At 52.1% G+C, this 25,682-nt stretch overlaps 1 protein-coding gene across 1 annotated transcript; it reads left to right on the forward strand.

Moving 5' to 3' along the window:
* The first annotated feature begins 2,505 nt into the window (after window positions 1-2,505).
* ADAMTS8 (ADAM metallopeptidase with thrombospondin type 1 motif 8) lies at window positions 2,506-22,651 on the forward strand. The gene is made up of 9 exons (XM_017653305.3): window positions 2,506-3,554; window positions 11,288-11,527; window positions 12,310-12,445; window positions 13,068-13,235; window positions 14,361-14,662; window positions 16,603-16,786; window positions 19,237-19,409; window positions 19,513-19,688; window positions 21,503-22,651. The coding sequence occupies exons 1-9, from the start codon at window positions 2,556-2,558 to the stop codon at window positions 22,071-22,073; spliced, it is 2,949 nt and encodes a 982-aa protein (XP_017508794.3). The 5' UTR covers window positions 2,506-2,555; the 3' UTR covers window positions 22,074-22,651.
* Window positions 22,652-25,682: the final 3,031 nt, after the last annotated feature.

The raw sequence follows: 25,682 nt of genomic DNA on the forward strand, positions 1-25,682 counted from the left end.
CTGGCTACATTTCAATAAAGCAGGATTTATGGACACTGAAATTTGAACTTCATACTGTTTTCAAGCATCGTGAAACTTTATTATTCTCTTTCATTTATTTCAACTATTCAGAAAATATAAAAACCGTGCTGAGCTTTTGGACCATACAAAAACAGGCAGTGTGCAGGATTTAGCCAGCAGGCCATAGTTTGCCATCCCCTGCTGTAATAACATGCATGGGGAAAGAACATGGTGATACAGGCAATCCAGGATTGGCAGAACACCCCTCTGGGATTTTCATTGGTTGGTTGGTGTTCATTTTGGGGGGTTGTTTTCATCTGCCATTCTCCTAAGGGCTTTCACTGCAAACCAGGGATCTTGTCTCCATCCCAGGCATCGGGCCACTAGGTTTAAGCATAGCTAAGGCAAGCCTGACACCTTGAGGTCGTGCTGCAAGTGGCAGGTTGCCACCCTGGAAGTACTGGCAAGCCCATCTCCTGGGAAGAACGAATCCAGGAGGGGGCAGCCATGCAGGCTGCACCCCACAGCGAGCCAGTCCACAGTTGTTTATTCTTGTTTTCAGAATGGGGCAGGATGAAGTCCAGAGACCACTAACCTGACTTTGCTCTTAAAAGGAACTTCCAAAGGGCTGTCTTTGGGGGCATTTCATCCTATTTAAAAAAAACAAGCAACAAACAAAACACAACTTCCAGAGCTTTCCCAGCTGAATCCAGAGGGCTCCAAAGACATTCAAGACTTCCCTGGTCGGGTTAAGTCTGCCACTTGCAGCCATTAATACACATCTAAGAGGAGAGGTGGGGGACCTGGACACAATCTCTCCACCCACTCCTCTCAGATGCTTATGAGAAAGGAAAGAAAACCTACAAGATCCAACTGCAACTCACAATCAGATGTTCTACTCTGGGTGCCTAAATAGTGCCTAAAGAGCTAAAGAAGTGAAAACCAATAATCAAAATGTTACAACAGTCCTGAAGCAAAAGAGGATTACTCACTGCCTGCCCAGGTCAGACGCTCCCGGGGCTATTACACGGCTGTGCTGGGATGCAATGTTTTGTTCATTTTGGGAAAAGGATTACAGGGGCCATTCTTTCCATTTCCGTGCCTCAGAAGTGTTTTCCTGAAACACCTGAGACTCAAGTTATTCCTATTTTGTAACTTATCCACGGAAGATGATCGCAGCATGCTGGGTTGAGAAGTTCATCCTCTCCCTGGTCCGATTCAAAGCCATCCTTTCGTGTTTCTGAGAAAGCAGACAGATAGATGGGACACTGACTGGGAGGGAATTTGGCAGGGCTTCCCCCAGGTTCTGTGGTCACAAAAGGACTTTTGTGCCTGTGAGAGCCTCCTGTTTGGGGGTAACACACCCTGAAAGACTTGAGCGCATGCTGAACCTCCGCTGGTGAAAGGCTTTCCATGGGCTCAGAAGAAGCAGGGATGACCTTAAGGGTCAGTACCCCCAACGCAGGCAGAGAGCTGGGTGGCTGCAAGTAAGCCAGCCAGTCAAAGACTTAAAGATCCTGATTGCAGTGAATCTCCCACACTGACAACTCAGAGTACTGGCAGAGAGGGGGGCAATGCTAGAACCTGTTCTTACACTACAGGGCCCTGAATGTAGTCCAGACCTGCTCGGCTGAGACCAGGGTGCCATTAAGTGTTGCATTTTGTGGTCTTGAGAGAGCACTGTAGACTGAGCCATTCCTCTCTCTTTTGGTTCAGTTCCCTCTCATCCCAACGGATGTGGCAGTGTGGGACGTCCAGTCTGGTATAGGCAGTGGGCCTTGCAGTGAAGGGGGCTTGCCACCTATCATGAAGTCCCTTAGGCAGCTGAGCAGTACTCAGGTGGTTTTCAAGGCCAAACATGCAGTTCCTAGAGATCTGCTGCCCTCCCAGGGAGGCGCTTAACTCTCAGCTGGGGGGATTCCACTTTGCTGCCAACCTCCCCTCCACAATTTACCACTGTGCTGGGCTCTGTCCCCAAGTCTCTGGACCAGGCAGGTTGAGTCCTGGTCCGGAGAGTACTTAGTTGAATGAACCAGGTAGTATTTTTTCCCCCATCCCTAGGGTGGGATGAAACTGTGGCTTTTAATAGAGAGCACGATTTTAGTAGGACCTTTCCCACCCATTTCCTTTGCGTTGCAAAGAAAAGCTCCGGAACCTTCTCCAAGGACCTCTATTCTACACAGAAGTATCCCCGAGTGACTCTGCAGGGATCCGAACACTGTCGCTGGGCCAGTGCAGGAGCCTCTTCGGAGGATGTGCCCTGGGACTTGAACTGAGAGGTGAGCGAGACCCGGGAGTCCTGAGGACTCCCCCCCAAGGGCCCGCCCGGCATTGCAGGAGTTAATGCGGGACAGCGCGGAAAGGGAAGGGGAAAGAAGTCGGAGTTGACACTTAAGGGGGGGCCGGGGGGGGGCGAGTCTCACTGACTCCTGATTGGTTTTACATTTCATCCAAAAAATTTTTTTCTCTCCTCTCCTGCTCCCTCTTTGCAGTTTCTGCCTCTGATCCCAGGGGAGGGGAAACGGGAATAGTGAGAGATCAAAAATAAACCTCTTATGTCAAAGCCGGGAAGGAAGTATAAATACGGAGGGCCCGGCAGCCCACTCGCTGCTTCCCGGGCTGGGGAGGAGGCTGCAGGCGGCTGCGCGGGGCCGGCGCGCGGGGCAGGGGCACCAGCTGCTCGCGCTCGGCCAGCCGCCCGGCGACCTCGCGGACGTCCCCTCCCGCGGAGAGAGCGGCCGGCCGCGCGCGCCGCCAGCACCTGCCCCGGGCCCCTCGCCGCCGCCGGAGCCCCCATGCCCCGCGCCGCCCCCCGGTGGCCGCCGCTGCTGTTCCTGCTCCTGCTGCGGCCGCTCGCGCTCGGCGCCCCGGCCGCGCCCGGCGCCCGGCGGCGGGCCTCGGAGCCGGTGGGGGGACCCACGCGGTTGCCGGGCAGCGCGGGCGAGCTCGCGCTCCACCTGTCCGCCTTCGGCCGGGGCTTCGTGCTGCGCCTGGCGCCCGACGCCAGCTTCCTGGCGCCCGAGTTCAAGATCGAGCGCCTCGGGGGCTCGGGCCGAGCGGCCGGGGGCGAGCGGGCGCTGCGCGACTGCTTCTTCTCGGGCACGGTGAATGGGGAGCCCGAGTCGCTGGCGGCCGTCAGCCTGTGCCGCGGGCTGAGCGGCTCCTTCCTGCTGGACGGCGAGGGCTTCACCATCCGGCCGCAGGGCGCGGGGCGCTCCCTGCGCCAGCCGCACCGCCTGCAGCGCTGGGGGCCCGGGGCCCGCCGCGGGACCCCTGGGCTCGCCGCCGCCTCCGAGGCCCGCCCCCTACCTCGAGGACCCGAGTGGGAGGTGGAGATGGGAGCGGGTCCGAGGCAGGAGAGAGGAGACGAGGGGCAGGAGGAGGAGGAGGAGGAGGAGGCGGGCAAGAAAGAGGAGGCAGAAAGCGCCAGCGAGCTGCCCCCGCCCTTGGGGGCCACGAGTAGGACCAAGCGGTTTGTGTCTGAGGCTCGCTTCGTGGAAACGCTGCTGGTGGCCGATGCGTCGATGGCTGCCTTCTATGGAGACGACCTGCAGGTAGGACTTTTTGCCTGGAGGCCCCCCGTCACCTCCCAGGGTGTCCACTCCCTCTGAGAAAACCCTTCACGCTCTTCATCCTGCCAAGACCCGTCCCAAACGAGGTCCGTTCCTTCCTTCCTGAGAAAGCTCAGTGATTCTTCTTAACCTCAGATGCCCGGGCTGCCTATGGCCCCTCCCTCACGCCCCTTTCAGTCTAGGTTGGGGATCCTGGCCTTCCTCCTCCCTGCTGCTTGCCCCCATCCCTGCATCCTGAATCTCCTGCAGCACTTGGCAAACTGAACTGACAGTGGGTTTTAAAGGCCCCCTCCCGCCCCCAAGCACCTGCCTCACCCAGTAGAGATCAAAATTGGACATGTTGGAAGAGCATCCACCCCAGCCCCCATTTCTCAGTCCCCTGCTGTTACCAGACGTGAGAGGCTCTCAAGGAAAGGCAGCTGGAATTGAAAGACGTGGCCATCTCATTCCCTTTGGGTACTGAACTGAGGTTGCCATAAGTGAAAGACATTGCTTGGAGGGAGTTGAACCTAGAAAGGGGCTGCCCAACTTCTGTGTGCCCAGCTGGTTCTGATCATGGGCTACCTTGCCAACCTGGCACTGTGCCCTGGTGGAACTTGGCAGTGCCAGCATCAGCACAAGAAGGGAGGGGAACAGAATTTCTGCCTAGGGGCTCAGTCAGGGAAACTGGAGCTTCAGTGGAAAAGGGAGGGGAAATGGGAGTGAAGATGTGAGCCTTCAGCTAATGTTCCTGGTGGGGCCAGAACCCTACTTGGTCCAGCCCAGCTGCCCTCAGCCCAGACAGCGATCTGGTGAGCTGGGACAGGAAAATTGAGTCCCGGGGACAGCTCCTATCTCCAGACTATTTCTAACTAGATTCAAAGATGGTGCAGGCTCAGGAGGAATATCTCCTGTCACCTGATGCCCCAACACCTCCTGCAAAGACCAGGTGACATGTAAGGGTTCCGGCAGCAGACTGCATCTTCTCTTCCCCTGGACAGACAGCCCAGACCAGAGATGGGCCAGGTAGAGAACAGACCTGCCCAGAGGTCACAGTGCCCTGAAAAAGGGATCTTGGCCACTGCGTCAACTCAGTTAACACTTTTATTTTTGTGAGGACAATCTTGGCCAGGGATCCTATTCTAGGTTCAGCCTGTGCCCCACTGTTTGGGTCACCCAATGCTTCCACATCACCTGTGCAGAATAGTCTAGATGAGGCACAGTCAGCCCTTTTGTTTCTCACCCCATCATTCTCATGCTACAATCACTGGGAAATGCATTCTAGATGGGGTGAGGGGTCCGTGTGACTGCTCCTCGGGCTACTGCAGGGCCCCTGCACAGTGTTGGAGATGTGCTTCTCCCACAGCATAGGAAGGCAGCTTTGAGCCATCAGTGCAGTCTTCCCAACAGCTTTAGGTCTCTGCTGATTTAATAACTGTTTTCCTGCTTCCCTAAGAGCAAGGGGAGTCACCAGCTGCCTTCTCTGACTCCGTTCCCCAAGCAAGTCCTCAAAAGGGTGGCAGGTAGAGCTTCTCCCATCTCAGGTTAAGACCATCACACTTGGCTACTAGGGGGCTCCACCAGAAAGAGAATGGAATACATTCATTGCAAACCCAGAGCTGAGATGCTGAGCCCCTCCCCATGGATGGACCAGTTTCCAACATCTGCCTGAGAACCAAAAGATAGGAAAGCCAACAAGAACATGGAGCAGAAACAGTAATTGCTTTTCAGTCTTCAGAACCATAATGTCCCCCTAATGCCTTCCTACCATCTCACTCTCTCAGCTCATCACCTAGACACTTAAGATACCGAGTATTGCCTCAAGGACACATGTGGCATCTCCAGACATCAGAGCTATCTAGAGCAACATGCTTTGGTTCTAGACTCGAGGATTCCCAGGCTGATAAAGCAGGAGGCCAGGCTGGGTTTTGCCCCAGGTTTGCAGCACCAGACAAGTTGGCTTTTCTTCACAGAAGCCACTCAGAAGCATTTCTAGTCTTGCGTGACTCCTGGCTGATGACCTAGTGCATGCTAGTCCCATTCCCTCCTGCTGCACGTGCACAGGTTTCTGAACCTTTCATAGACACACACCTCCACACCCAGCTAGCCCACATGGTTCCAGAGCACACATCAGACTAGGCATTAGGGACCTGCAAAGGCTGAGTTTCTCTCCCTGCTTTAGGTCTTACACCTGAAACAAAAGTCCTCTCTCGGCTGGACCAACCCTGTTACCTCTCCCTTGGTCTCATTATGGCACAGCCCACCTGTACTCCTGCTGTCACTATGCAGGAATGGAGTGGGGGCTGAGGCACAGCTGTTTCTATGACAACCCACCAGCCCCTCTTCCCTGGATGTTCCCCAGCTGTGGAGATGCCACAGGATAGACTTGACCTTCTCAGTTCAGTCCCCTGGGCTTCCTAAACAGTCTGGGAGCTCAGCCAAAACAAGAGTGAATATCAAGTTCTGGTTCCCCAAGACTTTGCCTGCCCAGACCCATCTCCCCAAAATAGAATCCAATTCCTTATAACTAACTCCCCAAGGAGTCTTGTGCAGACTGCATTCACACAGACAGAAGGCACTTTGGGGTGTCCTAGCAACCTGGGGTGTGATGAGGAAGAAGAGACTTTACCCCCTCAAGGGCTTGAATTTCCTCATCTGTGAAGTGAGACACCTGGACTAGTCTAAGCATCGTGAGGCTGCTTCATGATGAGTCTTCTGGAAAATTCAGCACTATGTGGGGAAGCCACTCCCTGAGTGCATTTGATTTGGAAGCGGTTTACACCCATCACCTCAGTGGAAATACCTGTGAGGGAGGCAGAGGAGGAAGGTGCGGCTCACAGAGGAAATATGACTTTCTCAAGGTCACACAGCTAGTAAGCCAGCAGGGCTGGGTCTGCAACCCACGTCCCCTGAACCTGAGTCAGTGATCTTTTTTACTGTGCCGTGCTGCTGCTGTAGCATGAGGAGGGTCTGTGACTGGCTCCGCCTACACCTCGACACCAGTCTATGTTGTGAGAATGGGTCATTAAATACAGCAGTCCAAAGATGCCCAGCCAAAGCGGGAGGCCTGAGAAGAAACCACCTTCAAGGCCAAGAGATTTATCCATGCCTGAGGCTGGTCTCACTGCTAAGTGACAATGAAGTTTTCCAGAACTCTGTGCACTTGGGTTCACTTAATCCTGTGACAGAAGGGGCCTCTGCCTGCCACCTTCTTATCTGGTTTCAGAGTTAAGGAGCACGGACAAAGGGGGTTTTCTGAAAGGAGGGACCACCTCAGAAGAGACCATTAACTCTGTCTGTCTCTGGCCACTGGTGATTGTGCCCTGGATGAAACTGGAACAGGAAGGCAGTGAGCAGCAGCTGAGCATTGCCCCACTCTCCATCAAGGAAATCTATCTTGCTGGTGCATCAGTTGCGGGTGAGCTTCTGATTCTCTGCTTAGCAGAGACAGCCCTAGGAATGGCACCCATCTTCTGCACAGAAGACCAGAAGATACCCAAGATGTCAGGCTGCTAGCAAGTGATTTCAAGGAAGAGTTAAGCCACAGCCAGTTCATCTCACCCTGACAGTTCATCTCTGGGAAAGATGCTTTCCACAAGCCCTAATACGCAAGTGACTGTATTTCCCAGTTTGCCCGGCACAGTCCTGGTTTAGGCCTATTCTGGCATAATTAATAATAGCATCACTTTTCACTCTCAAAAGCATCCTGGTTTGGATAACAACAGACACAGATCTGTGCCCCACTCGCTCTGGAGCTACCCAAGTCTTCATGTGAATCATATGTACTCTCTGTCAAAAGAATGAGTCTTTTCCATCTCTTTGGTCTGCTGCACTCAGAATGATCAACAACATGAAGTATTTCTCAAAGAAAATGTCTTAATATTCAAAATCTTTGCTTCACCACCTCTGCCTCCCATGGTGGGAGGGAGGGGAACATAGACAAGGTCAGGGGCAAGCTTTCTTGCATGCTTTGGGTCTGGTTAGGGTATGCTGTAGTTCTCCTTGCAGCAGCAAAGATGGGGGCAGTCAGTGCAATGATTTGGAGCACAGAGTTTGATGAGTAACAGAAATAATGGAATAACAGAAATAATAATGGAGTCTTGGGGAGCAAGTTACCAATTTATCTGCACACCAATTTCTTAGGCAAAACAGAAACAGTTATGCCAATGCCTTACCATTGTCTTGAAGATACAATAAAATATGGAAAGCAACTGACCTGGTGCCTGACACCTAGTAGGTGCCCCACAAAGGGTAGCTAATACTACAGCTGCCTTCGGAAATGGCTTCTGTCAGAATAGGAGGGCATTGTGGTGACACGCCATCACAGCCAGCCACGGCTTCAGCTCTGTTGTCTCACATGGCTGAGAAGCCTTCGTTTTCAGCTTGCTTGGCTCAGTGTATTCAAGCTCAACTCCTTGTGGCTCCAGCAAGTGTGTGCTTTGGAGAGACGGCATCACTCTGTACTGTTTTGTGAATGGGGCAAGATGAAAGACATCCGTACAGGCCCCTGCCTTTTCTCCTGTAACTTCTTCCTTCCTCCTTTGTTTCTCCCCTCCTCCTCAGCACGCAGCCCCAGAGGGATGCCCAGGAGGAAAAGGAACAGCATGGGTTGCTGAGGCAGAGGGTTTCCATGTTACCACTCTCCGTCTTGCCTCTCCCAGGTGCTCTGCAAGAAGTGGTAGGACCACAGCATGAAGAGCCAATGAGCAGAGTGTAATGATGATGTTCTGAGCAGACAAAGCTGCTGGAAGTGTATCTGGCCCAGACCCAGCTTTTCCCTAGCCTCCCACCATAGTTGACCTTGGCTGACACAGGAGCTCTGTGGGAGGAATCTCCTTGTTTGTATCTCAAAGAATCAAAGAAGGCTCTGTCCCAGCCCAGCTGGCTGGGGTGTTGTTCTCTTTTCCAGGTCCTGGGGGCAGCAGTGGAGAAGGAGGCTCCCTGAGAAATGTCCCACCTCTTCCTAATGAGAATTAAGGGTAGAAGACCCACACACACAAAGTCATTGATTCAAGATCAGGGTTGTTTGCCCACCCCTGGGGACCAGTCCTGGGCTCCCACCTACCTGTTGTGGGTGTCAAAAGTTGTCTGCTGCGCTGGGGCCCCCACTCCACCAGGCACGGTCTTATTCACATTCTTCAGAAAGCAGCCTGCACTTGTATGGTGCAGGGAGGTATAAATAGACACCAGGTGGTGGAGCAAGTTATCTGACCTTCTCTTCGACTGGCCCCCGAGCCCGCTGTCTGTGGGGCTGTAAGTCAGACCTGTCCCTTTGGCCAAGAATCAGAAGCTCACAGACTCATGGCCACCCGACTCCCAGATCCAGTGGTCTGTCCCCCTAGGGCACTATAGGGTGCACTACAAATGTCAGGCCCTACTGCCACCATTTCTCAGGGGAGCTCACAGTGGGGATGGCAGCCCTTCCATCTACAAAAGCTCAATGAGATAAGAGATAGGGAGGTAAGTGGGACCAGGACTTAAAATTTTAACAGAAGCCCTGGCCCACATAGTCCTTGCAGCCCTTTTGCAATGGCAACTATCCTCTGAGACGGCAGCTGGATGGATATCAAATACCCTCAAATCTAACCCACCACCTTGAAGGAAAGTAGTTTGATCCAACTCAGCCTGACAGTTACTTGGTGTCTGTAGAAGATGCTTTGCACACCCTGAACTGCAAAGGAGACTCCCAGAAAACCTCAGTGCTGGGAAGTCCCCCATGCCTCACTTCATCCTTTGTGCAGCAGCTGATATCCATGTGTCTCTGGTTTCCCCTGGGAATGTGGCCATTGCATGGTCTCTGCTCAGCTGTGTTGCCTGAGAGCCTAGTCTGATTGGTCAGCCTGGGAACAGAGGCCCTACCTAAACCTCCAATCTTCTGTTCCTCATGACCGGCCTTCTGAGACCATGCTGAGCAGTGGGCATTTCTTATCTTGACACCTTCTTTGTAAGATGTCATCACCCTGATTTTGTGGTTATGAAGCTGGGGCTTGAAAGGAAGAAATCTTGTGAGAGGAGCTGCAGATAGCCTCAGAAGAAATTCCAGGAATTGGTCCCTGGCCCATTGATCTCTGGCCCTTCCTGGGGCAAGAGAGCAGGACACTATGCCCCTGGCAGCAGAGGGGACCTGGCAGGAAGTAGCCTCTGCAAGCTACCATTCCTCAGCCCTCACCCCCCATTGCATAATGATATGATTGCTTTTTTCCCTTAGGAATCCAAGTCCAGGAGCAAGTGCCAAGTTTCAGCTTTGCTGATAAGATGTTTACATCAGCCTAAGCATAGCTGGAGTGCTTGACACACTAAGTAACCTACGAGCCCGTTTGTAGGGCTTACAAATACCTGGCTTACTGCCAGAGAGGTGAACAGACAGATCCCATTCACAAATAATGGGATACGTCTGCAACTCCCACACATGGCCTCCACCGATGGAATGTTCCTTTCTGGCCTTTCACCCTCCTTTCCCCCACTTCTCCTCCCACCTTCCAGAGCACAGGAAAGGAGGAAGAGGGGTTCATGGGTGATGGCATCCCAGGGAACAGGTAGTAGGGCAGGTGAGTGGCAGTTCAGCCAGTCACACTCTTGACCCTTTTGTCTCTTCTGCAAAATAGTCCAAGAGGACTGGGCTTCTGGAGGTCTCTGAGGCTGGAGAGTAAACCCCAATCTGGCCTCCTCCACAGTTAAACAAGCAGTTAGCAGCCCAGGGATAGGACAGAGGCCAACCTTCAGCTGGGCTGGGTGAAACTGAAAGCAGGTGTGCTCCTAAATGTCCGGGTCTCACTGGACTCACTGGGTTCTCTCAGGTCCCAGGCAAAAGGGAATATACCCTTCAGGGCTGTCCAGGCAGGAATCAGGAGGCTATTCACTGGGAAACTTAATGAGAAAACTGTAGGCTTCAGAGAGACATGCCTGGGCTGGCATCCTGGCTTTAAGAGCTGTGTGGCCTTAGACAATTATTTGACTTATGTGAACCTCCACTTCCTCATTCATAAGACGGGGTTACAATACCTACTTCACAGTTGTTGTGAGCAGTTAATGCAGTGATGTACATAGTGTGGGCCCTGTGACCGCTGCAGAGAAGCTATTGTTAGAAGTGATTATTAGAGCAGTTTTCAGGGTGTACAGTTCCCACCCTGAAGAGGAGAGGTTACCCCAACAGACATCAGGAAAATGCCCCCCAGGATGCCAAGAAGGAAATTCCACCAAACTTGAGTACTCAGGTAATCGCTCTGGGCTGAAAACCAAGAGGAGATGCAGGTGGCTGACAGGGAGATGGTTGGTGTCTTCGTTAATGCAGAATAACCAGCACAGTCCTGTAGAACTTTCTGTGACCATGGAAATGTTCTGTCTGCTCCATCCAGTCCTGTCACCCACTTGAAATGTGGCCAGCATGACAGAGGAACTTTGTTTTTAATTTCTTGAATTTTAACTAATTTACATTTACATAGCCACATGTGGTAGGCCAAGATGTTAAATGCACGTGGTTTAGAGCCAGGCCATCCAGGTTCAAATGCTGCCTCTGTATTCATTATCTCCGTGCTCCTGGGCCAGTTTCTGAGCCTCAATTTTCTCATATGTAAAATGAAGCAAAATAATGCCAGAGCCTCTGGGGTTTTGTGAGCCTCCAGCAGGCTGCTGTCTATCAAATGCTCGGCACGGAGCCTGGCATGTGGGGCATAACAAGGGCAGGTGGCAGCAGCTGGCAGCGGCCTGGGGGCTTTACTCTTCACTCTTCTCTGCAGAACCACATCCTGACGCTGATGTCCGTGGCAGCCAGCATCTACAAACATCCCAGCATTGGCAACGCCATCAACCTGATGGTGGTCAAAGTGCTGATAGTGGAGGATGAGAAACAGGGCCCGGAAGTGTCCGACAATGGCGGGCTCACGCTTCGCAACTTCTGCAGCTGGCAACGGCATTTCAACCAGCCCAGTGACCGGCATCCTGAGCACTTCGACACTGCCATTCTGCTCACCAGACAGGTCTGTGGGCCAGCTCCCAAAGCCGGGGAGGCAGGGAGGCGGGCTGGCAGATCAGAGGGCCATGAAGCTTGCCAAACTTGGGAGACATCTCCCTGCTGGCCCCAGTGAGACACCATGGAGCCGCGTGTGTGCAGTGAGGAGGAGGAGGTCAGGAGCCCAAGTGTGAGGCGTTTACAAGGGAAGGAGAAGAATCTCATGAGGGCTCTTGTCCAACCGTTTGTGACCAGCTGTTTGTTGAGGTCATAACAAGAGGAAACAGGCTCAGACTGCCTGGTGAGAGGTCTGGAGTTGGACTGAGAGGCAATCCAGCTGCAGTTGTTAAACATAGGGGCAGGTAGCCAGGGGGTTATACTCAAGATCACCCCCAAATAAGAAGGCCTGTCCACCTGTCTGGTGCAATTTAAGCACATATCTTCCTGTGGACTGGGCAGGGTAATAGCATGTGCCAGGCCCTTGTCACTTTGTCAGACCTACCACACCCCCAGGGGGCAGGGACTGTTCTTAGGCCCATTTTACAGCTGAGGAAACTGAAGCGCAGAGCAGCCACACAGCAGGGTCAGCAGTCCTAACCGCGATGCCCTCCTGCCTCCCAGAACAGGCTTTCGAAGGCCCAGCACACCCTGGGGCATGCCAGCACAGGAAAGAAATGCGCTTCCTCACTCAAGTGGCCTTTGTGAGGAAGTGGGGCTTTGGGCTTAAAGTCTCTCCTTCAACTCAGGAAGAGCGGGGACAGGAAGATCTCCTGTCCCAGGCCCTCACACTTTGCTCTCTCCACCAAGCAGAACTTCTGTGGGAAGGAAGGGCTCTGTGACACCCTGGGTGTGGCGGACATTGGCACCATCTGCGACCCCAACAAGAGCTGCTCCGTGATCGAGGATGAGGGGCTCCAGGCAGCCTACACTCTGGCCCACGAGCTGGGTAAGACACGCCACACCAAGGCCTGCTTTACTATGCCAGAGGGAACTGCCTCTCCCAAGTCAAGGCTGGCCCACGTTCTGAGGAATATGACCAGTTTCCCCTCACAATTCAGACAGCATGCTGATACACAGTTAGATACTGTGCTTACTCCATTCCCACCCTGAGAGTCAGGCCAAAATATTAAAATAACATCCCAAACCATCATCAGAGGTTGCCGGCAAGATGCCAAAACATGCAACAAATGCTCGGGGAAGGTTGTGATGCTGTGTCCGAGCTGAGCTGTAGGAATTCTAGGAAGATGGGTTGTAAGTGAGCAAATAATGGAGGTGCATATGAATTTAGGACAGGCTGAGGCAGAATGTGAGGAGCACCACTGCTCCTTAGTCCTCTGAGAAAGTTTCTGGGAAGAGAAAAGCCCAGAGTGAAGCCTGAACCAGAAATCTTTAGGGAATAAGGGATGGCAGATCCCATGAGAAGCTGGTGACTGGTCAGCCCTTCAGCCCCTTCTCCTGCCAGTGGAGGGGGATGGGGTGCTGGGCCCTGTGGGAGCCCTCGGGGCAGGGCGGGTGCCGGAGAGCAGGGAGGCCCTATAGGGTGAACTGAAGTCTCTGTCCCTCTCCAGGGCACGTGCTCAGCATGCCCCATGATGACTCCAAGCCCTGTACCAGGCTCTTCGGGCCCATGGGCAAGCACCACATGATGGCGCCCCTCTTCGTCCACCTAAACAAGACGCTGCCCTGGTCTCCCTGCAGTGCCATGTACCTCACGGAGCTCCTGGACGGTGGGCACGGTAGGCGTCCCTCAGGCTGAGCTCTGCCAGGCCGGCCCGCTTGCACTGCTGTTGGCACCTGCACTGTTTCAGCTGAGCTCCATCGCAAAGCGCTGGGGACATTTTGGGTCAGAAGAGCCTTCTTCGGCGATGTGTCCCTCCCCCAAGCCCCGTGCTGTGGTGGGCTAACCAGCCCCAAATCTTGCTCTCCTTGCCTCCTCTTCCCGCAGCCAGAGTTCTGGGCTAATTTAGATGATTAGTCACCAAGTGAGTAGAATGGGACCTAGAAGATTTTCTGGACGAGGTGGGTTTAAACAGAGCTTGAAGGAATGACGGAGGAATGTTTGTAATACAGCAGAGAGAAGAGAGCATTCCAGGCTGGAGGGACAGATCATAGTGTAGCCTAGGGAGAGCAAGGAGGCGGGGAATAAGTCACGTGAGAGTGACGAGTAAGGGTGAGGCGGGTGGGGGTGGGGCGCCAGGTTATAGGAGTTTGACTTGTGTAAAGCAGTGAAAACAGTTTATTCTTAATTTTTCTCATTAAAAGGCAGGGGCACATATGAAATAAAAAATAACAGATTATCCAAAACGTCAGTCCTTTGGCTGTATTTTGTATGCCATGGCCTTTGCGAGCCCATTTCTATCCCGTTAATAGTGACAGGGATTAGTATTACAATTAAGTGGTATTCCCTAGGTAAAACCTGAATGCGTATAAGGTGTTCTAAGGAAATTCAGTCCTAAAAAAATTTTGCTGCTGATAGTGAAAAACTGGACCAGCTCCATATAGATGACTGTTGAGAGTTTTTATTTATTTTTTTATTATGGTACCTTAATTGATATACAATCTTATGAAGGTTTCACATGAACAACATTGTGGTTACTATATTCACCCATATTATCAAGTCCCCCCACACACCCCTTTGCAGTCACTGTCCATCACTATAGTAGTAAGATGCTATATAGAGTCACCACTTGTCTTCTCTGGGCTTTTCTGCCTTCCCTGTGAAGATTGAGGTCAAGGAAACCGTGATGTCTAGCCCTTAAGTCCATCGGTAGGAATGGAACTGTAGCGTGGGTGGATGTGGAGAGCTGAGAGATGGAAACGCCTGTCCTTATTCTTGTTCCTCTGCTTTCTCCAACTCTCAGGAGACTGTCTCCTAGATGCCCCCACCTCGGCCCTGCCCCTCCCGACAGACCTCCCAGGCCGTAGGGCCCTCTACGAGCTGGACCGACAGTGCAAGCAGATCTTTGGGCTGGGTTTCCGCCACTGCCCCAACACTTCTGTGCAGGACATCTGTGCCCAACTCTGGTGCCACATGGATGGCGCCGAGCCCCTTTGCCACACAAAGAATGGCAGCCTGCCCTGGGCTGATGGGACGCCCTGTGGGCCTGGGCACCTCTGCTGGGAAGGCAGCTGTCTGCCTGAGGAGGACGTGGAGAGACCAAAGGTGAGGGTCGGCCACGTGGGGCTGGGGAGAGGGCTGGGGGAGGGCTGTTTTCAAGGAGGAACCCCACTTGAGGGACATGAAGAGACTCTGGGCCAGGCTGCAACTATGACTTCCCATCTTTTAACAAACAAAGCAAAGCATATTTATCCACATGCGGGAGGAGCCCTCGGAGGCTGTCCTCATAGCGGACAGATGACGCTACCAGTGTTCCGGGCACCTTGGGAACGCCCCCTTTGGACGTGCTTTGGAGCTGACTTGAAGGCTTGTGAGGCTTTGCGAGAGGTGTGAGACACTCCAGCACAAAGACAGAAGGCGGCCACCCAACAAACGGAAGTCGTTATGAATTCTACTGTAAACACATGGAGTGGCAGCAGAGGGGGAACATTCCGTCAAGAACCGGGGGCAGAGCACTCAGGTCCTACCGGTGTCTGAGCTGAGCTCCCACTGAGAGGTCCAGAGAATGAGGGTAGTTGGGGAATTCCACACTTAAAGGGGAGGAGGGGGGAAAATCAAAACTGCCTCCAACCAGGCAGAGAGAACTTGGCCCAGGATGGAGTAAACGTACAAGAAAAACCGAAGCAATGCCAGTGAGCGTTTTTAAACAATTTGCTTCTTTGCCCTGCCCTTAATGCTTCCAAACCAAGAGGCCGATCACGTTTCTTTTCCTGCAAGTCACTGAGCCTTCTTTATGAAACAGCGGCCGCCGAGTTTTGCAGCCTGGTCAGGGCCTAGCACTGAACCACCGGGGTGGCCTGAGCACCCGTTCTCCAGAGGGCTGTCCTCACAGGCATGTCCTTTGCCCTGAGCCTCAGGCGCCAGCTTGGCCAGGCAAGCCACACTCTCTTTCCAAGCCTGAGCTGGAGCAGGTTTCACAGATTCCTCCTTAGCCACCCCCACCCTCCCTATTCAGACATGAGCTTCTCTTCTAGAAAACCACCCTCGCCTATACTGATTGCTTCACAGAGTACTGGGGGCAGGGGACTGTCCAGTGTCCCCCAGCACCAGGGCCAAACTCAAGGCAGGGAGGGTTAACATGGAATGATCATGGAATGATGTTCATCATCTATTTTTAAGGGGAAAAGACAGATTACAAAATACTATGTATATATATATGACAGAATCATATCTGTGTCAAATAAAAACATATTTATGATCATATAGTCAGAGGAAAAGAAAGGATATTGATGAAAACCACATCAATGGTTTTACCTGGGTAGTTGGCATGTTTTTTAAGGTGTTACTTTCTATTTTACACTTGTCTATATTTTTCATTTTTTGTGTAAGCATGTATTTTGTAATTATTCAAAAATTATTTCCACTTTGAAAACTCTGAATCCATCAAGGACAAAGCTTTGTTCTCACAGGCCTATTGTAAAGTTGGAAGCAATTCTTGGCTTCCCAGGCATTCTCTTGCCACCCTGGAACTGGTAACTGGCAGACCAGTGACAACACCTCCCAGCGATTGTTCCTTTAGACCAGACTTCCCAACCTCAGCACCAGTGCCACGCGGGCTGCGTAAGTCTTGGCTGTGGGACTGTTTAGCAGCACCTCTGTTCTAGAGGCCAGAACAGAACATATGCCCTCCCCTGTTGTGACAACCAGGATGTCTCCAAACATTGCCAGATGTCCCCAGAGGATGAGATTGGCCCCAGTGGAAAACCACAGCATTAGATCCAACCTTATTCCCATCAAAGAGTTTCATTCAACAACAAATATTGAACACCTTACTAAGGCTGGGCCCTGTTTAGACACTGCAGAGTCAGCTGTGAGCATGCCCAGCACAGTCATTATACAAATAAAAAGGGCGATTTGCCAAACTCCATGCACCAGGCTGAGCATAAAGAGAGGAGTCAGGGCCGGGATGCCCTGCCCTACCCAGGGCCCCTGGCATACCAGGAACTGAGACCTCCCCATCTATGCTCCTGACTTGTGTGTTTCAGGCTATGGTGGATGGAGGCTGGGCCCCATGGGGACCCTGGGGAGAATGTTCTCGGACCTGCGGAGGAGGAGTGCAGTTTTCACACCGAGAGTGCAAGGATCCTGAGCCTCAGAATGGAGGAAGGTACTGCCTGGGTCGGAGAGCAAAGTACCAGTCGTGCCACACGGAGGAATGTCCCCCCGACGGTGAGTGCCACTTAAGGCCCTGCCTGCAAGAGCAGCTGATCCCCAGGGGTGGGGGGGCAGGGGGAGGTCTCCCATAATGCCGAGCTTTCCTGTGACCCAGACAAAAATGGGCTCTGCAAGGCACCAAGTTTCAGAGCAGCCCTTGGCAACCCAGGACAGCTCTTGTTGTGCTGGGAGAGGGTCCTGAAGTCAGAGACAGAAAATGCTCGGGTCTTCCAAGCTACAGAGATAGAGGACGTCACTCCCAACCACACTTAGGGTACACAGGGGGCCTCTGCAGGGGGCTAGTGTCTAGGATTATAATCCTCCTGGATGCATCTGAACCCTCGTCTGTGTGCAGAATAGAAGTGTTTTCCAAAGCAAGTGTCAGAGCCAAACCTCCAATGTCTTTCCAGCCAACATTCAGCCCAGGGCAGGGGGGGATTTCTGAATGTGATTCTGGTGCACATTCCTCTGGAGAAGAGTTGTCCGTTTTCCCTTGGGGCTGTGGCAACTGCCTGATGGAACCGTCCCAGGAAGCAACACCACCTCTACCTCCCCTGACACATTCCTACTCCAGTATGGGCTAGAAAGCACACGCATTAACTCAGAGGCACTTGGGGGCATCTCACAACTAGTGAAGGGGGAGTTTTTTCCCACCATTCCATGCAACTCCCTTTAGTGCCTCCCCTTTGTGCAGCTCTAGGAAGTACTGGCAGACAGCAGAGTTTAAGAGAGATTCACCCAAGTGCAAAGATGCACTAGCACTGGGGTAGTGGCTAATGGGGGAAACTGTAGGCTTTGCAGTTTTGCAAGACAGGAAGGATCCACAATGGTGTGGGGCTCTAGAGACTTTGCCCTGGAATTGTGAGAGTTTGCCTAGCATACAGGGTGAAGGGTTCCTGAGGGAGCAAAAGGTGACAGGGATGAATAAAAGGTACAAGGTAGGCATGGACAATAGGTGATGTCATGATCTCAGATGCACCAGGATCAGCCCTCTTAATCAACAAGTGTTTTTTAGTGCCTCTATGTGGCTAAAACTGTGATGGATGTTATAAATGACGTAAAAGATGCACAAAGCATGGTCTCCATCCTCAAGGAACTTGAAGTCTAGTTAGAGATCCAACTAAACCTTTTACAACTAAAATTTAATTTATGAGGCCTGGGCCCCAGACTTATGAGAAATTCAGACCAGGGAAAAGCCTGGGCTAGTCAGCAGCTTCATGGGAGTTAGGCTGAGCGGGGCCTGGAGGACTGAGATGGTAAGGAGGTGTGGGGGGATGCCCAGGAAAAGGGCTCTGAGAGGGGCTGGGATTCACTCGGGCGGAGTCAAGGAACTAGCGTTTTAAGGCCAGACTACAAAGGTCCATGGGAGCTAAAACGGCACCTGGAGGTCATCTGTGTCAGCTGGCCTGTCAGGTCACCTGGAAAGCTTTGTCAAGCACAGAGACCCAGACCCCCCAGATGTTCTGAATCAGAATCTCAGGAGTAGGGCCTGACCATCTGTTTTGAAAAGTCTCCAAAGGCCATGCAGATGTACAGCTAGGGTGGAGAGTCTCAGTGGGAAGAGCAGGTTTAATTTCAGGATCGTGATGGGGGGAAACCCTATGTCTTACTTCAGATGGATTGTTCTAGAAGCAGCATGCAGCAGGAGGAGAGGGGAGGCAGACTGTGTGTAGGAGGCTGGGCAGCAGGTCTCCCATGAAACCACAAGCCGGGCTTGTGGGAGGATGACGGAGACTGTGGGTGTGTAATGAAGACATTTGGAGTCACAGATTGTCCTGAGAAGAGGGTAGGACGAATAACAGATTAGAAATAGTGGATACAGATGCTCAGATGCTCAGAAGATAGCAGATTCCACTCTCAGGCTGGAATATGACGGTGTCACCAAATGAAAATCAAACCAGCTCATGGAGGAACCACATGGAACTGGGCCTTGCAGAGCTGGAGTGCTGGAGGTCACTGCAGTACCACAGATGGAGTCCCCCACCCACCAGACACCTAGAATTACAGCAAGTTGGAGGCACAGGCAAGCTCAGAAGTAGAGATGTAGCCCTGGGAGTCTTTGGCCACGCGTTCAGCATCACCATGGAAGTGAAGATAGAGCACAATTAGCAGAGGCCCAAAAATATAACTCCATGTGTGATCCTATGCCCTCCAAGCTTACCGAAGTGTCCTGTGTTCCTAAGTTTATTCATCTTTAAAAGAGAAGCAATAGGGGAAAGATATTTAACCCAGGAAGCCCAGCTGAGGCTGGATGTTCCTTTCCTTGCTGCTATGAGCAAGGGTCATGCGTGAATCTCTGTTGGACGTGGCTAGGAGCATTGGGCTCAGATGGCACTGAATCTGTGTTCTGAGGTTGGGTCAGAACCAGGAGGAAGAAAGGTGCCCTGAGTCAAGCATTTCTCCAGCTGAGTCCTCCCCGCTTTAGCCCAGCATGTTAGCTCCATGCTGTTTCTTCCTCTTTTCAGGGAAGAGCTTCAGGGAGCAGCAGTGTGAGAAATATAATGCCTACAATTACACTGACATGGATGGGAACCTCCTGCAGTGGGTCCCCAAGTACACGGGAGTGTCCCCCCGGGACCGCTGCAAGTTGTTCTGCCGAGCCCGGGGGAGGAGTGAGTTCAAAGTGTTCGAGGCCAAGGTGAGAATCCTTCTGCAGCTCAGATCCACAGATGGGGAGGAAGGCCACCTGCCCCCCCACCGCCTGCGAGCTGCCTCTCTGACCTCTCCTTTACCTGCTGCAGGTGATCGATGGCACCCTGTGTGGGCCGGAGACTCTGGCCATCTGTGTCCGAGGCCAGTGTGTCAAGGCTGGCTGTGACCACGTGGTGGACTCGCCTAGGAGGCTAGACAAATGTGGGGTGTGTGGGGGCAAAGGCAACTCATGCAGGAAGGTGTCCGGTTCTCTCAGCCCCTCCAGGTGAGCTTTCCCGGTAGTTCTGTACCAGGTAAAAGAGCAGAACAGGCTTTGGAATCACATCTGCCTATGTTTAATTGTGGCTGCTACTTAATACCCACGAAGTACTGAGCTTCCATTCCTTTACAAAATATCTGCCCTCTCCATCTCAGAGTCATCGTAAGGAGTGCTGAGGTGGGCAGAGCACTGGACACAGGGTCTGGCCCATAAAAAGGGCAGTAGAGGCCACATGGACAGGGATGTGTCATCTCTGATTCAGCAGAGCTGCACTGAGTAACCAGGACCTTTGCCAGAAAGCAGTCCTTCCAGGCCTGTTTTGGGAAAGACATCTCCCCTGACACCTGGCAAGTGCCATCCTTTCTGCAGGTGGCTTTTCACAGAGGGGGACCTTGGCAGCCTCAGTGCTTTCATGAATGTAAGAATTCCAGATGCTTTTTCTCATCATAAAGCCACACATTCATAAAGCTCCTAGTGTTTGTCTAAGTGCTTTCACTTCTGTGGCCTCATCTGATTCCTAAAATAAGTCTATCACATAGGCAAGGCCACTGCAATTACAGATGAAGAAATTAAGGCACAGAAAGATTACCTGACTCTTCTATGGTCACCTTGGTAGCTAATGACAGCCAGGAAGAGAGCCCAGGTTTCTTCATTCCTGGGCTGTCATTCTCCCGCCATCACATGCATTGCTAGAGAGGAGGGGAAGCATATATGCTGTATGGCCACACTGTGCCCCGCTCTGTCTCTCTGTCTCTCTGTCTCTCTGTCTCTCTGTCTCTCTGTCTCTCTCTCTCTCTCTCTCTCTCTCTCTCTCTCTCTCTCTCATCTCATCAGGCTCAGAGAAAAGAATCAGTCCACCACAGATAACTTGGGAGCCTTTTCAAACTTTAAGAATATAGAAACAAGAAGCGCTGGACGTGGGATATTCAGATACAGGGTCCCTCAGCCAGCTTCCTCCTAGGCATTGGGCATATGGGCCTGCAGACACTGTGACAGCTGCCTTACACTAGGCAGCCAGCCTCCCCTGGGTGTAAGGCAAGAATGGCAAAAAACCCACTGACTGTCCTCAATCCTCCTCACCTTCCTCCTGGCCTAGCTAACCCGAACATTAATCCCCGAAGAGAAGAATAAGAACTAAAGTTTCTCCATCTCACATAAAGCCCGGATCTACAGTAGAGTTGGGACATTTTCCCCAACAGCATGCTGTGCCCCGAACAGCACACAGCCCATGGTGCCTGGGCATGCCCAGAAGAGGGCTCCTCAGAGCCCTCAGAAGCAGCTTTACCACCCTGCTTCCTGCCCAAGAGCCATAGCAACCAAATACGGGGACCTGATTGACTTTAAGAGGGGGAGTGAGATGTCTGTCCTGGTCGGGGGCCGCAATAAGTGTGTGGAATAGATTTTTCCACGTGGGTTTGAGCTCTGTGTGTGAAAGTGGCCAAGTGGAGTTTCATGCCAGGGCAAGGCGCTAAATGTGTTTGGGATCTTGCTGGAGCCACACGCCGCCAGCTTTGGCAGCACCAGTGTGGTTCTTCAGACCCCTCTGGGCTGCCTTCCTCTCTGTGCTATTGTCAAGACCCACAAGTCTAAACTCCAAACATTTAAAATAGAGTTGCCAGGCAGAGCAAAAACCCTTGACAATCCCAATGTACGAAGCATTCCTGTTGGCCTCGGCAGCTAATTTATTTGGAACTTCAGGGCGACTAGTTTATTACTTGCTGGTGGTTTTGTCTGCCCACCACAGTCCAGCACGCTAACCTCCTGAGGCACCAGTCTGGGTAGCCACTGGTCCTAAGGGTGTTTTTCTGTTCCTATCATAGTTATGGCTACAACGACATCGTCACCATCCCAGCTGGCGCCACTAACATTGATGTGAAACAACGGAGCCACCCAGGGGTCCAGAATGATGGCAACTACCTGGCATTGAAGACGGCTGATGGGCAGTACCTGCTCAATGGCAACCTCGCCATTTCTGCCATAGAACAGGACATCTTGGTGAAGGGGACCATCCTTAAGTACAGTGGTTCCATTGCCACCCTGGAGCGGCTACAGAGCTTCCGGCCTCTGCCCGAGCCTCTGACTGTGCAGCTCCTGACAGTCCCTGGTGAAGTCTTTCCCCCCAAAGTCAAATATACCTTCTTTGTTCCAAACGACATGAACTTCAGCATACAGAACAGCAAAGAGAGAGCAACCACCAATGTCATCCAGCCCCTGCTCAATGCGCAGTGGGTCCTGGGAGACTGGTCTGAGTGCTCGAGCAGCTGCGGAGCCGGCTGGCAGCGGCGGACTGTGGAGTGCCGGGATGCCAGCAGCCAGGCCTCTGCTGCCTGCAGCAAAGCTTTGAAACCTGAGGATGCCAAGCCCTGCGGAAGCCAGCCATGCTCCCCATGATCCTGTCCTGTGCTCATAGACTCGGGGTGCTGGGGTGAAGACTAGGGTCCCCATAGTGGGACCTAGGGAGATGGTATGGCCTACCCAGGCCTCCCATTGCCACAGCCCCTCCAATTTGGCATGCACTCATAGCAGGGAGGAAAAGAGAGGATACGGATGACAGATCCCAAAGTCAACTACCTAGTGGACTGGACCTTGCTTGAGTTAAAGGGTAGAAACTGCACTTATTGACCCAAACAGGAGACTCAGTCAGCCCATCTGCAAAAAGGACTGGCAGTATTAAATGAAAAATAATTTTCTATTTGGTTTCTACCTCAAAGGGGACAAAATTAGGAAAAGAGTAGCATGGTGTGGGGGGTGGATGATGAAAGTCAAAGCAAGATCCATAACTGCATCCCAAGCTCTCTTGAGAATGGATTGTGCCTGTCATCAGTATCCAAGTCCATCGCCCAAGGGGCTGTGGAGCTCCAGGATCACGGAAAGCCACGTGCCCTCGTGCTTCCACCAGCAAGGTGGATCCATTTCAAGTATTTATGCAAATGTGTCTCTGAACTAAAGTGTGATCTTGTGCCAATGCAGTGGTCTGATCTAGTTCAGTATTTCTTTGGAAAGGGCAGTGGACCGAGGGCCCCAGAACAGCGGCTAACACTAGGTCACCTTACCTCAGGGTAATACACATGGGGAAGCTGGCACCTTGCCTGAAGCTTCCGTGGGCCTGCTGACTGCAGCTTATTCAGGCAACTCTGCATTTGCATAATCTAGACCAGTGGTTCTCAAGCTATCGTGGGCATCATGATCATCTAGAGGCCTTCTTACAAGTTCCCAGGTGATGTGAAGGCTGTTGGTTTGGGAGCCACACTTTGAGAACCACTGCTCTGGTGGAAACTTCCAGCTTGGAGGTTACAGTGGTTGTGTGATGCCTCTGAACTTGTTATTCCTGAGAAAGACTATTCCATTACACTCCACATACCTCCCCACCCTCACTTTTACATACTGACCAGCTGGAGATCCAAGGCTCCCTGAGGTCCCAAGGCATGCTGAACCCATATCTAAGCAATGCCATCCCAGTGACCTCAGATCCTCTCTCCACACCAAACTTCATCCCCCAGTTGTCGCCATCAGCCCCATACCCAGAATGGCATTCCGCTCAGCCACCTGCAACCCACCTGAGAGCCCCCAAGATCCCCTTCTGCTCCATGACTCCCTACCCCTTCCTGGCCCAGAGGAAGTCTCTGGCTCAGTCTTACATGTGGCCTGGTGTAGAGGGACCTTAGTCCTTGGTCATAAGTGGATGAGATGAAACAAGTGACATCAGGAAATGACATTCCAGTGAAAAGAAGGAATATATCTCAATTTGCATCTTCTCTTTTTTCATCACCTTTGAACCCTTTGTTCTTCCCTTTCTCTTTCCTCTCAAGACCCCTTCAAATAAATGCTGACAAGGGCAGAGAGGATGCTCTCTGGAACCCTTGTATGAATGAGGTACAGATGCCCTCTGGAATGACTCAGGCCCTTGGGGCACCAGTCAAGGCAAATGTGGTTTCAGCCCCTGCCCTGTCCTCAGCCTGTCACCTGTGTGTGCTGCACAGCTCTGCATGGTGGCCATCGACAGAGTTGACAACTCTTTCCTGTCTGCTGGCACTTCAGCAAGTGGGAGGTCAGGCTTACCTAAACCTAAACAGGACACACAAAGGCATGTTGATGACGACAAGTAAAACCAGACTTTTCTTGCTGCGCACCAGTTTTGTTGAGGCTGATGTATGTTTCTACAACTCTTCATCTCTTTCCCCTTCTCACTCTCCCCAGAATAATCAAGGCCAAGTGTGTGCCCCATTAACTGTCCATGCCAGTCCAGCTGTCTCATGCCTGCTGCCTGCATTGTTAGCAGGCACAGTGTTCGCCCTGGAGTTCAGCTGGCAGCTGAGCTGCTGATGCACAAAGCAGAATGGAATCCAGCTTGGCTCAACCTTGCTGTGTGGGCTCAGCGAGGCTCACAGAATACATACTTGTTTGTGTCTGGAAATTCAGCAGCTGCAGCTCAGGGACTCAGAAAACAGATCTGCAGAGATAGACCACATCATTATTTCCCCCAGCCAACCACGACCACCCGTTTAGCCCAAGGAAGGGAAGACTGCATTTCCTCTGTCAAGACTTTGCATTTTCTAGCTCATGTTAATGGAAACTGGCCCTGGTACCTCCATGGAATCCCCTAAGGCCCTGACTCAGCAGGTGACTTGGTCATTCACTTGGATCCTCCAAGCATCTGCCAGAACAATTTCAAAGGGGGCACTTTAGCATCAGAGTTCATTTCCAACTTTTCATTCTTAAGATAAGTGAGTCCTTGTCTGGAGTTTATTCTTTGCCCTTTATTCCCTTATAGCTGACCAGAGGGTTTTATGAATTCATTTAAAAAAAATGCAACATCACTGTTCCCTGACCCACATTAGCAAACCACCCTTTCTCCCAGGAATATTTTCCAGGAGTGATGAGACCGTCTTCACACTAGTTCCACATCTTGCTCTCTGGTGATGTCCACTGGGTTCTGAGTCCGTTGTGTTTTGGCTTTTTAACCATATGGTCTGTCTTCATGAGGATTATTCCTCCTTCCAGGCCTCCAAACATGTAGTTCTTCTTGCTTTCCCCTGGAGCCTTCTTCATTTTTTCCATGCCTCCCCCCACAATCAAAATAAATGACAAGAACAATAGGAAAGTTATTACGAGTATGCTGGCTTTTGCTTTGTCTTGATATTTTCTACTTGTGGTCCAGGGCAAGTAAAGAGAATGGCTTTGCCACCACTGCATTCTTGAAAAGCGGTGAGGCAGCACTGCCACATGCCAGCCTTCCACATAAGCCCAGACCCAGGGCCTGACCACGCCTGATCGTTGGAAGGGCAGCATGTGAGCCCACAGCGATCTCTGCCCCAATGCTCCGCCCCAGATCACCGAGCTTCCCGGGAGCAACACCAGCCCCTCTGCTGTTTGGAAATTAGGAGTGGTTGGTCTATAAGAGTAAACAGAAATGTTCAATTTACCAAAGAGAATCGGAGGTAATATTAGCCATGGATTTCCAGCTCTCGGCTGCCACAGCCTTATCACTTCCATTCGCCTCTATGGTGAGTTGAGGTGTGATTACTGAATATGTAGCCAAAAACAAAAACACAAACAAAACCATGAGGCGCAGTAAACACGAGGAAGACAGAGAAGGTAGAACTGCAGGTACGGTTAAGTTCCTGGGCCTGACCCCTGACCTCCTTCACCCCAGCTCTGCTCTTCAGAGAGTGAGAGGGGATTCCCTGAGTGGAGGGAAGATCATCCCTGCAGCATTCCCCACCCCTAATCCCACCGCCCGCGAGACAGTCAGCCACCCCGCCCCCAGCCAGCACTGCCATGAGTGATGGGAGGCCGAGAAAGAAAGCTGCACATTGGCACCCCTGCGCTTGAGAGACATAAACAGGAGTGTGCTGGTGTCCCCTGGCTGAAGCTCAGTGTGTCTGGATGAGCAAGTGGCCTTGGCTGAAGGACAGCGTCTGGCCCTGCATGCTTCCCTGGGCTGCTCTGCCTGAGCTTGCGGCTTCAAGAAAGCTGCAGGCGGAATGGGAGAGAGAAGTC

This window comes from Manis javanica, chromosome 6, assembly GCF_040802235.1.
Source record: "Manis javanica isolate MJ-LG chromosome 6, MJ_LKY, whole genome shotgun sequence".
NCBI classification, from domain to species: domain Eukaryota; kingdom Metazoa; phylum Chordata; class Mammalia; order Pholidota; family Manidae; genus Manis; species Manis javanica.

Coding starts and splice junctions, on each gene's coding strand:
- ADAMTS8 (XM_017653305.3), top strand. CDS start 2,556: ATGTCAAAGCCGGGAAGGAAGTATAAATACGGAGGGCCCGGCAGCCCA. Junction 13,236..14,360: donor GCTCCTGGACGGTGGGCACG/GTAGGCGTCCCT, acceptor TCCAACTCTCAG/GAGACTGTCTCCTAGATGCC. Junction 16,787..19,236: donor GGAGGAATGTCCCCCCGACG/GTGAGTGCCACT, acceptor TCCTCTTTTCAG/GGAAGAGCTTCAGGGAGCAG.